Below are 17,457 nucleotides of genomic sequence, written 5' to 3'. Positions count from 1 at the left end.
GACGGCGGACACGGAGGAGCGGGTGGTGCCGCGGGTGGTTGCGGTGGTGGTACCGGAGGTCCACCTCCGCCAGCGGATAAAGGACCACCGGCCGTAGAGACTATCGGTCCTTGCATCCCCTGAATCGCCGGCTGCTGTTGCGGTTGCGTCTGCTGTTGAGCGGCTTGTTGCTGCTGTTGAGGTTGCGGCGCCGGTGGTGCGGACGACGTTCTATGATGACCCGATTGTTGCTGCTGCTGTTGCTGCTGTTGCTGCTGCTGTTGCGTCGTTGGCGGACAGCTCGGTGAAATGGCGCTCGGACTGTTCGTTGCTGTATAGAAGCGTTTCAACGTTCTAGCGAATCTCTTTCTTTCTTTCTTTCTTTCTTTTTTATTTCCTTTTTTAAACCAACGCCCTAATCCTCCATATACTTATACAGATTAATTCACATAATAACGAATGGTTATAGCTTACAAGAAAGTTAGAGTCCATTATCACAGTTACCAACGACAGGCCTGTAAGAGTGCTCTTAAATAACGTACCTTGACTCTGTTGGGACATTCTACGCTCCTGAATGATCGCCACGTCTTCTCTGGTCATAGTCCTAGATTCAGAACGAAAACGATTACAATACGAACGACGGTGTTACACAGGATGATGCACGTATGGTTAGTGCAAAGCGTGTTCGATCAGCCAACTAGACTAACAAATAGAAAAGTATTATGTCTCTAGCGATCAGCTATATCTAGAGAACAATGGTGTCTAAAGTTCGTGTTAACCACCCTAGCGATAACAGTTCCTCCTATTAACCATGGGTTTTTGAGAAAAGATTTATATATCATATCTATTCGACGTACATATGTATATCAATAAACAGAAACGAATAATATACAATCGTTCGTAATCTCGAAGCGATATTTGTTCGAGATTAAATTACGACAGGCTACCGCTAAGGTGGATAAATATTAATATCACGTTACAGACCCCGTAAGGACGCTCGTGGAATATGTCAACTAACGTCTAAAATTTATCGATAAGTTCAACGCATTATTTACATAGATTATCGCTATTACTATTATTTTATGCGCTTCATCTAACAAGTACCAAAGGAGGACCCGGCGCTATATACGAGCGTTGGGATGAAAAAGCCATGGATATAAGATAGAGAAAGAGAAGGTGGAGAGAATGAGTAAACACAGCTGAGTACCCGAGTACCGTTTCTAATCTTGTACCGTCGTGTCTACTGCATCTGCATTAAACACTGCCCGTGTGAGATATCCAACGCGATTACTATTCGACGAATTTCTTTATAACATTTTCATATACCCGTCGGATCTTTTTGAAAAAAAAAAAAAAAAAAAAAAAAAAAAGAAGTTGAAAAGAAAAAAAATTAATAAAAAAAAGAGAAATTAAAAAATGAAAAAAAAAGGTGAATGAACCAACGCGAGCGAAAGGACGTCTCCGGTTTCAGTTTTTAATACGATGAATATTTTTCTCTTCTTTTCTTTTGCAAAAAGAGAGAGCGCGCGCGCGCGAGAGAGAGAGAGAGAGAGAGAGGGCGTTCGTTCAACCGAGAAAAACATTTCTCGGAATGGATGGTTTCAATATAAATACTGGCGAGCGTTGAATGGTGAGACAAGTAGAAAAACGAATTGCCGTAGCTCCTCGAATGGCTCGTACGCATTAACGAACGATGACTATTTTCAATGGAACTTCGAGCGAGCACACTCAGCGACAACGTGGCTTGATATATTACACGAAAATGCAATATCTCGAATCGGAATTATAAATTTCCCTTTCTCTCTTTCTCCCTCTCTCTCTCTCTCTCTCTCTCTCTCTCTCTCTCTTTCTCTTTCTCTCTCGTTCCTTTTTTCATCTTTTTTTACAATTACAAGTACGAAACGTAACGCGAAAAATCAAAAACGACCACGTATACTGACATTTTACGATTTCGAGTTATTTTCGTCGACGGTCGACACCGCCCCGCATACACTCCGAACATAATTTTCGGAGGTCTCGAAAAGGTTATTTCCTTTCTCTCCATTTATATTCGTACACATTCACCAGAGTACGTGTTTGTAGGAAAATTAAGCATTGAAATGTCAAAGAAATGTTTAATCAATTAGAAGAATGCAAAAGCTATCATTGCATCGTGTGATAGAGTGATCGTGATACTAGTGTGGGTGGGGTTCGGGGGGGGGGGGGTTCGGTCAAAAAATGAAAGTCATTAGAGGACAAAGTTTGAAAGGGTGAAATGATTTTCAAACTAAGTATATGATATCGTAAGAAATATTGTGTGAAATTATTTCGATAGACAGATTTATTCTTTCTTCTCTTTGACATTATCAAAATGTTTTAGCTTGTAAAAATTGAAATTATGAAAGATCGTCGAATGAATTTAACACAAAATTTCTTTTACGATCAGACTTGAGATATCCCAAATTGTAAATCACGAGTACATGGATAATATCGTCGCTTAAAAGGCGCAAAATCACCTCGTGAGTCCCTCGGCCGGTGAGCCACGCGAACAGCCCACCTGAATGACGGTGGTGACGGCGTTACTAACGGATGGATGATGACTGGGGGTTGGTGTCGGGGGCCCCACGGAGAGACCCGTTTGGCCCCCGGCAGGAAGATGGCCCAAAGACAAGGAGACTCGCGCGCTATGACCTTGACTGGAACCACGCAACTATGACCAAAGGCTCTCAACCCAAAAGGAAGGGGGCTGCTGATTGAACGTCTACGCGTTTTCTTCGAGAAAATTCACGAGATCTCTAACGTTTTGATATAAAAAAAAAGAAAAAAAAAAAAGAAAAAAAAAGAAGAAGAAAAAGAAAAAGAAAAAAAAAAAGAGAACCACAAATAAGGAAACGCATTTACGTTCTTACAGCGGAGCCTTAAATCTTCATAACCGAAGTAGTAATTTTATCCAGCGATACTGGACGATCGGTAAGTTCGGTACGAATGAATCAAACTGTTTTTCACTCGATCAAAATGATCGAGTAAATTTTAACGAACGATCGGAACGAAAAGTTCGTTCGAGCTAAACAGTGCGATACAATGACTTTGACAAATGAATATTTCAAACTCGTTCGATGATTCTAATAATAAAACGCTTTTACGACACGGCATTCTTTTTAACGTGATCGTCCGTAGACAGGACAAAAAAAAAAGGAAAAAAGAAAAGAAAGAAAGTGTTAACAAGCAAAAGATCACCGACCTGTATCCCATGTCCTCCTCGTACTGAGCATTCGCCAGCTGCTGCTGCGGCTGTTGTTGTTGCTGCGGCTGTTGCTGTTGTTGCTGCTGCTGCTGCTGTTGCTGTTGTTGCTGCTGTTGTAGTTGCTGTTGTTGTTGCTGCTGCTGCTGCTGCTGCTGCTGCTGCTGATAAACAGGTTGCTGCTGAGTCGTCGGTGCGACTGCCGGACCCAGACTTCTTGATATGTTGCTTCCGTTGCTTAGCACCTACGCAACCGGTCGAACAATTGAATCGAATTGAATTGAATTATACTCTGTTAAATGTCCTGGGACTGCGGCATCGAGGAGGGTAAGCGTAAATGCAGGGAAAAATTTAATACTCGCACCTACATTAATTTCGGGCCATCGAGAGGGAAGGTCGAAAAAAGAAATGATCGTTGATTCAACTAAAGGCTTATTAAGTTAAATGTAATAATCTTCGGAGTAATTTATAAGATAAAACGCAAATTTAGATAATCGAAAGAAAAAAGTTTCTGAAGTATCTTTAGAAATGTTCCAATGTTGTCTTTTCCCTGTTCGAGTTATTATATAAACGAAAGAAAGAGTTTTCAGATAATTAGTAGATATCTCAATTAAAAGTGTCACGTCGGTAATGAGATACGACCAATTCTAAGGTCACCGCGACTAATTGTAATTGCCACGAAACTAATTATTCCCCCGCTCTTTATCCTGCGATATTAACGATGCGATGACGAAGCGGTGTCTTTTGCAATTTATACCGAAAAAGAGATGCAAGGTCGTTTGGAGGAGGATGATGACCGAAATTAATTTAACAGACCACCCTCTTTTTGTCTGGATAACCACACGATAACGGTCAGCTAATAGTCGTCGTCCTGTCCCGGTAGCTAACAAGAGCTATCGTGAAAGAGGGTCCGAGAATGAAAAATCATCCTAGAAAAAAATTTCTCATAGTTTTTCACGAATTTTGAAGCTTATCGAAGATATAAAAATAGATTTATCGGATAACTAATCGCAAAGGTCGAAATAATTTGGAAACTCTTACGTGTGACTTGAATACTATCTGATAAGTTTTTTTTTCTTTTTCTTTTTTTTTCTTTTTTTTTTTTTTTTTTTTTTTTCAACATGAAGAGAAAACTTACGTCAAGAGCTTGAAGCATAGCAGTCGCAAAAGCGTCGGCATCGTCCTTACTAGAAAAATTCAGTCCGTAAACCTGCTTGTTGTCTCTCCATTGATGGAACGTGACCGTTGCTTGATTATATTTCAGTCCTTTAAGGATGGCGCAATTGATAACGATCTCGTGATCCTGTAACTTTCTTCCAACGACGCGGAAGGTGTTGTTCACCTGATGGTGATATAGCTGGACCTTGGAAAGTCCTGCCGAGGTACCACTCGGTATCCATTTTTTGTTGACGTCGTCGTAGACCATCACCGCCGCCCGAGCGGATGATATGCTCACTTCGCTAAAAATAATTAGAGAGAAAAAAAAAAAGTTGTTCTTTAATTACGATGAAAAAATTGGTAAAGCCAGGGATCATCGTAGTATGATAAAAAAAAAGAGAAAAAAGAGAGAAAGACAGAAACAGAATGAAAAAGCTTCGTTAAGATGAATCTTCCGCGACCAGAATAGGTACCTGCTAACTACGAGCTTGAACATTTGCCTTTGCTCGTTAGCGATTTAAATAACTCTCAAGCGTGAAAAACCTTCGACTTCTTGATATAATTTGATAATTCTCTTGCAATTAATTAATAATGTTACTCGTAACGTTTAATCGTGGTATACCAGCTCAGATTTCTAATCAGCCAATGCAATCGCTCGCGAGACGGTATTCAACAGCGTAGCATATAAATATATATATATATATATATATATATATATATATATATATATATATATATATGTATATGTATAGAGCTACATTCTAGCTATGTACCTAGGTATAAACGTATGCTATGCAACTATATTTTTCTGTAGAACATTACGCGTGAAAGTAGCGTGACTCGATTTGCTAGCTAAAAAAGAACGCCTAAGGTCGACGTAAAAGTGAGAACGCAAAGCAGCTCATTGACATACGTATGTTCATATACTTATATATATATATATTATGTACGTATCACCAGGAGCCGAGTAGTCATTCAATTTGTTTGCGTAACATCTAATCCAATGAAAAATCCCTTCGACTTCTCGTCCGGTTTGAGTGTCGTTCGTGTATCATACGAGATCGAATCTCTTCTACTACATCGCTGTAAGCACGCGCGTTTATCTGTACTTCAAAAATCGTTTCGAGTTTTCTCACGTATCCATGTAAAACGTCTGTGAATGGAAAGAGAAAACGTTTTGAATGACAATAATGTAAAAAAAATTCATCTTTTTTTTTTTTTTTTTTTTCGATAAAGAGAAAAGTGAATGCTTCGAAAACGTTTTCTTGATAGGATCGCATATCGTATCGCTAAAGCGCGCATTTCGAATACCACGAGATGAGAAAAGCTCGCTTAGTATTTATGATTACTTTTTTTCCTTTAAAAATATGACTCTTATCGTTCTCGCGACGATGCCAAAGCAATAATCCGCATTTAATCTCTAAAGGACACACCTTTCAGAGTAATTAAAAAAGAAGAAATGAAAAGAAAGATATGGATAGAAGAAGAAAGAAAATGTTCGGTTAAGTTCCACGAGAGATTATTTCCGACGATAAATCCGCAAGGCTTTCTCGGTTCGCGGAGAGATTGAGAACGTGAGCTGTTTCAACGGGCTACACGTTGATTCGAAACGAAACGATGCTGCTGTTGCTGCTGCTGTTGCTGCTGCTGTTGCTATTGCTGTTGCTGCTGCCACTACTGCGCTTCTTGTAGACGGATATTTTTCTTGCTTCCTTGGCTTCGACGACGAGACGAAGAGATCACGTTTTAAAGAAAGAAAGAAGAAAAAAAAAAAAAAAAAAAGAAAAAGAAAGAAAAAAAACAGGTCGGAATATCTCCGAAAATGACACGAAGCGTATCTTCCACCTCGATCGTCCTATATAAAATCTCTTTCCCGTGTATTTCCGTATATACAAGTTTTTGTATATATATAAACACGGAAAGAGAAAGCACAGAAGAAAAAAAGAAAAGTAAGAGAGAGAAAGAGAGAGATTAATGTAAAAAGGAAGGGGAAACTCGATCGAAATTTCAAAAAAGGAAGAAAAAAGAAAAAAAAACGGACAAAATGGTGGTGTCTCGGGAAAATGTTCCTGTGAAATAGTTTTTTGTTTTCCTTCTCTCTCCCTCTCTCTCTCTCTCTCTCTCTCTGCCATATCGGATGGCGCCTGTCGAGGATACCCGACGAAAAAAAAAACCGGCCAGATAGAGGATGAGAGATAAAAGCCGATATTAGCATGTAGCACTAGCATGCCCAGTGATATTTCCAGATAGGTAGCTCTCGTCGATTCGTCGTTGCTTGTTATCGCGACAAGACCGTATTGCTTGTGGTGGTTTCATCGATAGCGATGCTGCCTACTTTGCATCGCATCCATGTTCACGCTTGGTTCGGGATGGGTGTACCGTTAGATCATCGTCCTCCTAAGTCTTCCTCAACCTGTTACCTCGACTTTGTTGCTATTTCAAAAGGAACTTTCGATCTTTCGCGCAAGACGAACTTATAACTCTCCATCGAACTGTTACAATTACTCCCCGTTGAGATTTCCGATACCGTGAATATATAAGTTCTACTTCTCTTTGATTTGCTTCTTCTTCCTCCTCCTCCTCCTCCTCCTCTGTCTCCTCTTTCGTCGTCTAGCCAGTTTCGAGTTCTCAATGTATCATTCTGATAGAACGAGAGAGAGAGAGAGAGAGAGAGAGAGAGAGTGCGGTATTAAAGAGAGTTTAGTAAAAGTCAAGCTCAATCCCACGTCGTACATGCATACATATGTACATTTCGATTACATCTCGCTGTCACTCGAATAATCGACGTGAACTGTGCGATCAACGAATTATTCTTATCCGTTTCTTCCGCTCGAAATCACAAATGACATTTCACGCTGCTTCGATTCGTACGATCGGGCTTTTGCTTTGCGACCAGTTTTATCCAAAAAATGAGATGAAGTTCCTTTTAGGAAAAATGAACGATATCGTTTACATTTTTTAAACGAATTTATATAAAATCGAAACACGTTCTCGCATTAGTAACCAATAATCACATTTAGTAACCTTTGACTAAAGCTGCACTTAACGTTCTAAACGAATTAAAATGATAGTAACGTCAACGTTGAAGCGTTATTCGCGTATATTGAGCTAAAACTTTCTATTTTAATCGTGTTTCCGTTTGCCCCGATAATCGAGTTCACCTCCAGTACGAGATTCTGATCCGTTCGGTTTTGAAAATGAGAGGAAAATAAACAAAGACGACGATAAGAAGGAGAAGATGAGAACGAAGGGAAAAGGAGTGGGGGGGTGTAACCCTAAGCACGATAAAATTAGCTCATCGATTCACGGAAGAACTCCTGGACGGTGTTACTTTCACCGCGATTGATCGTTAAAACAAGTCTCCGTTCGGTCGCGAAACAGGAACAGGACGAGGTAGGATGTGGGTAAGATACTGCCACATCCATCACTTCCTCCTCGGTGCTGTTGCACGTAGTACACTTACTACTCGACACCGAGCTAGAAGTAGCGATAACGCGACTTCGACGTGAGGTTTGACCAACTCGACGATAGCCACGTTTAACCGACTGACGTGGAATCGATCGAGAATCGATCATGTATGACGTTTGAAAGTTTTACGATAACAAAGTCGATTTTTTTTTTGTTTTTTTAATAAGATAAATAATATATCCTCGATGAAGTATTTCGTTCAGACTAGTCGATGTTGTTTGCAGGAGTTCTTCTTTTTTTTTCTTTTTTGACAAAATTTACGATGAAATTCTAAGGATAAGATCGTACTCGAGGGTTGGTTCTTGGAATAACCGAATCGATGAACGACGCTCGTAGCGAGAAAGAAAAATATTGGAGGACGATATAAATCGGGAACTTTAGTAGGTCGAACTTCCACGAAATAATAACTAAACCCTCTGAATTTTCTAAGAGTCGTTTATACGAAGGATCAACGACGGTGGTTTAGATTTCAATGAAAATGATGATCGTCTGTAGTTATTTATTATTGTCAGGGCAAACTCTCCTCGTCGACTATTTGCAGGAAAGCTTCCCCATTGAACCACCGAATGAATTATCGATTTAACGCTATTTTGAATTCGGCTCGCTCGAGGGAGTTTGCAATTTGAATCGTGGTTATCGGTTCTCTCACTGATAAACAATGTGATAGTTTTGATCGTAGAGTATTGTTAACGCAAAAAGATAAACGTGATATATAGTTGAAAATGTCAAGGTAACGTTTAAAACATTTATATTTACCTACATACGTGTACATTGAATCAAATAACACCTCGAGTAACATTACGTTAGACGCGATTAGAATTTTCAATGGTTACGAGAAAAGGCTCGTATAGAATAGTAGGTAAGTACCGTATGTAAGTACCTGCTACGAGAGATCCAAACCAAATAATAATATTCTCGCGTGTCGTAAACTCACCGTTACAATTATTCAGAAGAAATTTATACGTGTTTTCCATTCTCTATGAATTGCATGAGTTCTCATAAAGAGCAATGCATTAACGATCGGTATACTCGTTCAAATATTTCAGAGTTCTCGAATTTCTTCTCTCGAGAACTCCACGCGGGTGGTACGGATCTGAGAACGTTTCGCGTTTCCTTACACTTTATTTTCGTATTTTTCCTATCTTACCACGACCAACGTGACGTCCTACCGTATGGAAGAACTACTACGTTGGAAAAAATATAAAAGAAAGAACCTTACGATTTGTTTTTTCTTTTTTTCTCTTTTGCATTTCCTACCAATCATCCCTTCCCCTTCTTCTCGTCCTCTCCCTCCTCTTTTCTTTTTCGTATCGCTCGACGTTCTGCGAATAGGAACGAAATAGTTAAGAAATTCAGGTCATAACAATCATCTCCCCCAGCATTACCACGTGCTCCTTTCGGTGTTGGTGACTGTCGAGAATTAGGACGATTAATTGTTCGGGTTAATGACTGCGACGCTTCAGAAAAGAATTTAAATATCGACCTGACAGCCGCGAGATTTAATTTTATTCGAGGCTGCCCGATAAAGAATACCGAAATATTCAGGAAACATTCTACACAAATTTATCCTATCGATCCTCAATAAATGTTTCAATTACGGATCGGTGACGTCAATTTCTCATTCGTTATCGCATACATTTATATATTATCGATAACACAGATTCTCTTGAAAAATCGAGAACAACCGCTTGATCTCCCGATACATTCTTTTTTTTTTTTTTTTGTCTTTACCCCAATAATAATCTCATTTTCAAAAGGGTACTTAAAAAAAAAAAAAAAAGAGAAAAAAAAAAGAGAGAGAGAGAGAGTGATAGAGAAAACCTGCCTTCTAATTTTAATCGAATTGTTTCCAATTAATACGTTGAAAAAGGACAGAAGAAACGTTCCGTTTCCCTTTTGTACTCTCTCACTTCCGTCGATGACCTCGATGATGTTGTATGGATACCTAATACATTCATAGACATGCAGAACATACGTGTACCGTTCCGCTCTCCAACTTGACTGCATCTCGAAGCTTTCTCTATAACGAATGCAACAATGTAAAATGATGATGCGATTGTCGCACTAAACAACGCATCATTTCGTTTTGCAAATGAGCCTACGCTCCTTCCTCTCCCTCTCTCACACCCTCCTCGAATATCAAAGATAGAAGCGATATAAGATTGTATGCACGGATCGACTGATATGTGCTTTCTTTATCTCTTTCTCTTGACATAGAGATGGCGAGCGAGCGAGCGAGCGAGCGAGCGAGAGAGAGAGAAAGAGAGAGAGAGAGAGAGAGAGAGAGAGAGAGAGAGACGGAGAAGGAAAGAGGAAACGGTGAATGCATATGCATATTTATTCAGCAAGAAAGCAAGAGAGAGAAAGCACGAGGGCTATCGGTGTTAGCCCGGAGAAGCATCGAGTTACTTCCGCGAGATACCAGCTTTTCATGCTTTATGCTCTGAGAGTTACAACATCCTGCAAAGCGTAACAAACATGTGAGCGAGAGAGCGCTTGCTATTGGGAACGCCGCACGACAAATTTATATCGCCTAAGGCATTTTCCCCTATAGAACCGAGAGCACCGGTTGTATAATAATTTATTAGATTTCTCGACGCATCTTGTTCGACCTTGCACCGGCCTAACCATAAATCTTTTCTCGCTTAGAGTATTCTCTTCCGTGGTCGTTCGTGTATGATGACGTATGACGTATAAGTTACATTGATTTCCTTGAAAATCAACAACATTGTATCAATTAAAGAGAGATTTTTCTAAAGAAAATTTTAACCAAGCATTTTAACAACGAGGTCAACGAGTTCGTTCACACCAATGGACTTTAATCTTGAAGTTAGTCCCAGGTTTAGAAGGCTAAAAAGGCTTGCGACGTTCTCTAATCTGGCTGAAGGTAGTAAGGTAGGAAAATTCCCCTCTGACAGTGGAGACGTGAGTCAGATTGTAAGAGACGACAGTCTGGGCTTATTCGGTTGCCGTTGAAACCTAGAACGGATACTCTTCAAAAGAAGGAAAGGAAGAGTATGGCTTTGTCTTTAAAGACAACCGATACAATCGCCGAAAGTAGCAACACAGTAATAGCAGCAGCAGCAGCAGCAGCAGCACCAGCAGCATATGGTAACTGAACGGGAACATTAATTGGATAGGTAAGTCAAGCCCCGACGACACTCGAGTAGTTCTTCGTTCGTTCAACCGATGTTATGCGTCTAATATACAGGGTGTAAAAGAAATATACAGAGTTTGATCGGAGAAGAATTAATCAAAATGTATAAAGAAATTAAAGGTTCGATCGAATCGAAAGATAAATCAAACGTTTATCAAGCATCTATATATTTCTTACGTCTAGTTTCTTCGGCTTACTCCTTTATTATACAAATGGTTACAATTTTTAAATAGCTTCTTCGAACACCCTATATATACATATATATATATATATATATATATATACCTTTCCCCTCGTTCCTAAACCACCCACATCCCTCTTTACCCCCTGTGAACGTACAATGTATCATCTTTTCACCGGGGGACCATGCACCGGTCTCACGTGTCACCGGCTTCGAAATAAAGGTACGAAGCTACCAAGGACACGAGGGATGTAGAAATCTACAGGGTATCTTCTTCTTCTTCTTCTTCTTCTTCTTCTTCTCCTCTTCCTTCTTTTTATTATACTTTATCCTTTGTGTACGAGACAGCTTGGACGCGGACATTGTACTATTTTAAATGTAAGCTAAGCCCTTAAAGAATTTGATAAATCTATCAACGGTTTAATTCTACGTTCAAAGATTTCTCTTGATATTTTTTTCTACGTTGAACGAAGGAGTAGAGAAGAAATAGTAGGAGGAGACTCTATCAATTTCGTTTTAACTACACGACCGTCTGTATTCTCTGTGATCTATTTCGTTAGACGAAGAGTTGAGAGAGAGAGAGAGAGAGAAATCATACTTGTCAATGCACGCTGATCTAACGTTTCCGTTTGATAGTCGACATAACTTCAACGTCTTTAACATTCCCGACGAAATTTGACGAGTATATACAGACGTTTATCCAGCCACTGGCAAAGTTTGACGAAAGAAGAACGACGCGTTTCGGTTTCCACTAACCTCGTTTTCTCAAACTCACTTCAAACTTCCTGTCGATCGGATGTCGCAAAAATATACGGAACTAAATCGAAGTCTTGACACGGGTTGGAAGGCTATGAAATCTGTACCTACTTAGTTGCTTGGCAGAAAAGGCAAATCGATTTTTCTACGATATTGTTTTATATGTCTCTCTCTCTCTCTCTCTCTCTCTCTCATATTATCATTATATTTATCAAATTTTATTTGTCCGACATCTAAAAGAAATATCAGTTATTGCAGAAAAAACGATTAAAAGAATCATATGAAAGTTAAAAGAATATATATTTTTGATTAATGCTATAAAAAAAAAAAAGAAAAAAAAAAGTTAAGAAAGGATACATTTCTGATAAAATTTATTATTCTTTCTTATTCATCTTTTCTTTTTTCCGTTTTCCTTTTCTTTTTCGTTCAAGCTCTCTATCTCTTTCTTTTCAAGGTACGCAGCAATTATTGCTAACTAACTCAGAAGCGACCCCGTTTGTGCCTTTTGGCACGTACCTCTTAATTAAACTCATGAGTGAGCACGAGAAGACTCTGTTAGTGTGCATAGGAAAAAAAGAAGGCAGCTTTAGACAAGTGGAACGATTCGTAACAAAGGCATATAAGGCAATGAGAGAACGTCAACGGATCTCGTTTGAACTTAAAGAGTTTCCTCTTTCAAGAGGAAAGGTTACAAAGAGAAGGAAAGGAAATTTTTCGGCAAGAATAACGGATTTGTGTGATATAAGTGTGTGCGAAAAAGAGAGAGAGAGAGAGAGAGAGAGAGAGAGAGAGAGAGAGAGAGAGAGAGAGAGAGAGCAATCTTTACTTCAACAACAAAAGCATCTTTGTTACAAAATTCGATCCTAACGAAAAAGCTTCGCTCGATGCAACATGATAATGGCACGAACACTTCTACTTCTTTTTCTTTTACTTCTTCTTTTTCTTCTTCGATCGCATCATCGTTCTGCTGCGACGCTTTGCGCATCATTAACATGCGCAATCCCATTAGCATTGGAATCTTCTGTGGTTACTCCCCGTGTGCCGCAATTGGAACAATGATTATTATGCCTCGACGTTCCTTTGGAATTCAAACGTCGGGGGAGAGGGGGCCAACTACTACACTTTTTTATCGAGCTTTCGTTTATTTTTCATCTCTTCTTTTATTTTCTTTTTTATATTTTTTTTTTGTTTTGTTTATTTTTTTATTTTATTTATTTTCCCTTTTAAGCGAGCTTTATGATAAAACAGAGACAAAGGGTGAAGTTTAACGTGTAACAATAATCGATGATGAAGACACGTATCATCGAAACCCGAAATTAAAAACAAAGGAATTCTCATAACAATAATATTTCGATTAATATCGGGAATTATTGCAATAATCTCGTTTATCTATAAATTTACTTTTCAGAGTTTGTCTCCTCTCTCGATCGTCGCGAAATACCTCTTCGAACTATTTCGCAAAGAGAGGATGGAAGCTGACGATGCAAATAACTGTGGTACGTTGACCCTAACACGTTCGGAAGAGTTTGAATTTCTCGGTGAATTTGCTCCGAGTCTCCATTTTTTCTCTCTTTATATTATAGAACGAACTAAAAGTTTTTCCCTCCTATCCTCTCTTGTCTCTCTCTCTCTCTCTCTCTCTCTCTCTCTTCACCCTCTCTCTTTTTATATATTTTATTTTTTCCTTTGATACAAGAATAAGGACGACGCAGGAGCGACAGGAAAACGCATTGATTCGTTCCTTTATCAAACGTGGTCGTCATCGTACGGTCAACTCTATCAATCAATTCGCAAGCCTTTTGTGCCTTTCCTGCTAACGTGCTTTTGTGCAGTTTACCGAAACCAGTCATATATATGCATATGAACTCTCGAGTTTAACGGACCGATAACAAAAATATACACGGATATGATCGTAATAAAGTCGATCACTGTGTCATAAAGATTGGTCAGAAAAAAAAAATTAAAAGTAAAAAAAATAAGTATATAAAAAAAAAAAAAAATTAAATAAAAAAATAAATAAATAAATAAATAAATAAATAAAGGCACAAAAAAAATAATGCATGCAACACAACTCATAAAATTTATCGATCATCGAACAACCTCTCTCTCTCTTTTTCTTTTCTAAAAGACCAAACGAGAGTAATGACGGTAGTAGCAGCAATACTGATAGTAGTAGTAGTAATAGTAGTAGTAGTAGTTCTATAGAGGAGTTTGGTAGACTTAAAAGCGTGCTCTTTCTCTTTCTTTCATTCTTACTTGTCCGGTAGTTCGTAAGGCGATTATACGAAAGGAAATCGGATTTTATGGATAATTCTTGTTTCCTGCCGGTCGTAAAACTCGCAAAGCGTTTCGAGTCGAAGAAGAGAATGAAAGAAAAAGAGAGAGAGAGAGAGAGAGAGAGAGAGAGAGAGAGAGAGAGAGAGAGAAGAAAAAGAAGAACAGACGAAGGGGTAAAAGGCAAAGAAATATGTTCGAAGTTAAACAAGAAGAAAAAAAAAGAGAATTGTAATGATCTGAAGAGAATATGTAGTACAATCTTAGATAGGTATAACTCAGGAAAAATAATCACTTCTTTCCATTCGATTTCGTTTTTATTGACAAACATTTTTACTTAAATCCTGTAGTAGTCCCGAATAATAGGGAAATAGCAAAGTCGTTCAAGTTCTATGCAACGAGCAAAAAGCGCATACAGAAGGCGCACACATGCGAGAAGCTTTGCTCGAGTGAACGCGCAGATGCGTCATCTTTCGCGTTACATGTGACTTCCAGGTGCACGCTCGTTAGACTCTCTCTCTCTCTCTCTCTGTCTTTCACATACACTGTAAGTTCCCGATGACGAAGAGAAATATCCTAGTGAAATTAGGAAGAAAATATCGATCGAGCTCGCCCTTCTTTGCCACGTACACGAAACTCAAGAGATTCGAAATGTCCCCCCCCCCTCGCGCCTCACGCACACAAACACATATATGCTTTTCGATGACTCACTCATTCGATCGATAACGTTTATCGTTGTAATAATAATATATAAATAAAAAAAATATCATTTTCTTATCGAGCAATGAAATACCTTTCTTGATTCTACGAACGTATAATAAAGAGATAATATCGTCGACTAATCGCATTGTAATTTGTAATGATCCATGAAATCATCATCCGTGATCCGTTGTCCTCTCCCATCCCCACCACTCCTTATTATGGGTCTTTATCGCGGACTTCCAATCGCGATTTTTCTTCCGTCGTTCTTTTTTCTAACGACAAAAGTGGGTCATAAAGTATTTCCCTGTATTCTTCGAGGAACGCAACGTAACAACAATCAGAAATATACGAAACTGATTAGCGAGTAGTAATAAAGCTAGAATCGACTAAAGCGAAGAAGGCTTTAAGATCTCTCGGTTAACTCCTCTCTTTTATTACGCTGTATTATGATTTGTTTTCAATTAGAAATTCGTATGTAATTTTAATTTTATTAATTTTATTCATAAGATCAATCGTATAAATTATAATTATCATCGGTCTATTCGATATTTCTGGTAAACGTAAATACGATTATTTATTCGATTTCTTTCTCGTACAGAAGAATTATAATGCTACCGAGAGGAAGGGATCATTTTTTAAAGCAGCCGGTCCAGGATACGCGCGCACATTATAGTTCTCCCGAGCGAATGCGAGAGAGAGAGAGAGAGAGAGAGAGAGAGAGAGAGAGAGAGACAAAGAGAGAGACAGAGAGAGAGAGAGAGAGAGAGTCCCACGAAAAGTCATCGCACTCGCCTTGACATCGATCGCATTTTAAAGCCACCACGTCGTACGTGCGTAGTATCGCGAAATCTCCATACAAGAAACCTTCTCATTGGAGAAACAGAGAAAGAGAAAGAGAAACAGTAAGAGAAGAAGAAGAAGAAGGAGCTGGCGAACTTGGAAAAAGGAAGGACGATGCAAGGATGTCGAGTGAAAGAGAAAAAGAGATATATATATATATATATATATATATATATATATATATAAAGAAAGAGAGGGAGATGGAAGAGGACACGTCGAAGGGCGAGGACGCAAAGAAGGGCAGGAAAGCAGCTGGTGGCGTTGCTTGCTTTCACGATGCACGATGCCGCGGATGATGCTCGATCGAAATGCTCTGTCAAAAATCGTTACTTGGCCCCCTCCCCTCCCGACTGCACCACCTACAATATCTTTCTCTTTCTCCTTTTTTTCTTCCCCTCCTTTCGGCAACCTTCCTCGCCCTTTTCTATTATATTCCCTATCTTTCTCTTTCTCGTATATGTACACACGCTCCTGTCGTCCATCTCTCTCTCTCTCTCTCTCTCTCTCTCTCTCTCTCTCTCTCTCTCTCTCTCTCTGTGCAATTCCATCTCCTGTCGAGAGAAAAAAAACTTGCACGTTCTCAAGCAGAAGGAAGTCTTTTAACTCTGTTAGATTCTACAAGAATTTTAAAGAGTTAGCGAGGGAGAAGCTAAAAAGAGAGAGAGAGAGAGAGAGAAAGAAATGGAAAGAATCCTTTTTGCGAGCGTCGTGACGGGGGATTGCCAGGATGATCGGGTGGAAGAGAGGGTCAAGGGCCGTAAACAGTCCGTTAGGCCCCCATGTAAGGCCTTGGAAGGGGAGAATGAGCGAAGAGGTAAAGCAGAGAAATAAAGTGTATGGGAGAGAGAGAGAGAGGGAGAGTGAACGAGCGAATCAGAAAGAGAGAGAAAGAGAGAGAGAGAGAGAGAGAGAGAGAGAGAGAGAGAGAGAGAGAGAGAGATTTGAATAAAAACAAACGAGCGTAGCGAGAGTGAGAAAGAAAAAAATATGTAGGGACAAAATAATGAGAGAGAAAGAGAGATAAAAAGAAAAAGAAATAAATCCAACAGCTTTGAATTGACTTAACTGATCTCAACACTTTCGAAAAGATATGTATTACTCTTCGTCGTTATCGTTGTGTCGTTGTCGTCGTCGTCGTCGTAGTCGTCGTCGTAGTCGTCGTCGTAGTCGTCATTATCGTCGACGTCGTCGTAAGTTAGTCTCGAATTATGTGTATTCGATAATGCCGTGTATGTTCATTAGTAAAAAAGCTCTTACTTACTTCATATTTGCTTGGCCGGGAAGCGTGTGCTATGCCCTCGTGCAAGCGTTATTCCTGCTTCTACAAAGTATATCACCGATCCCATGAAAACACGCGAGATTCGGACAAGACTTTCGGTAGTTCGACATAAATAACGCGCGGCACTAACACCACCGTGACACCCTGCTACTGCACATCTGGCCGGCCATATTGCCGACTCTCGAGATTCGTTACTCCTACCACCACCGCCTTCGTCGTTTCGTCTTGGTGCGCGAGCGCCATCATAGATAGGGAAACTATCCTCGTAGGTTCGCTCGAGCTAATCCGCCAACCAGATGGCGTCTTTCACGATTCGCTTTGTCATTGGTCCTTTCCCATTAATCGGATTTCTTTGAATTCTTATTCGCTGATTGAATGTCATATCTCTCTCTCTCTCTCTCTCTCTCTCTTTTCGATACGATACGATTAAATATTAATTATTG

General features: G+C 39.5%; 1 protein-coding gene across 1 annotated transcript in view; it reads right to left on the bottom strand.

The window, feature by feature from the left end:
- LOC124953114 (protein enabled-like) overlaps positions 1 to 17,219 on the bottom strand; it is a 20,121-nt gene extending 2,902 nt beyond the window's left edge. Inside the window, exons 1-6 of the mRNA XM_047504042.1 lie at positions 16,997 to 17,219; positions 4,338 to 4,659; positions 3,200 to 3,444; positions 2,475 to 2,654; positions 522 to 583; positions 1 to 409 (exon numbers count right to left, since the gene is read on the bottom strand). The exon at positions 1 to 409 is cut by the window's left edge and continues 892 nt beyond it. Coding sequence (XP_047359998.1) covers positions 1 to 409; positions 522 to 583; positions 2,475 to 2,654; positions 3,200 to 3,444; positions 4,338 to 4,659; positions 16,997 to 17,001 — 1,223 coding nt within the window. The 5' untranslated portion in view covers positions 17,002 to 17,219. The remainder of the gene's footprint in view (positions 410 to 521; positions 584 to 2,474; positions 2,655 to 3,199; positions 3,445 to 4,337; positions 4,660 to 16,996) is intronic.
- Positions 17,220 to 17,457: the final 238 nt, after the last annotated feature.

This window comes from Vespa velutina, chromosome 11, assembly GCF_912470025.1.
Source record: "Vespa velutina chromosome 11, iVesVel2.1, whole genome shotgun sequence".
In the NCBI taxonomy this organism is placed as follows: Eukaryota; Metazoa; Arthropoda; class Insecta; order Hymenoptera; family Vespidae; genus Vespa; species Vespa velutina.
Note: the sequence above shows the minus strand (reverse complement) of the source record. Positions and strands in the feature narration are given on the sequence as shown.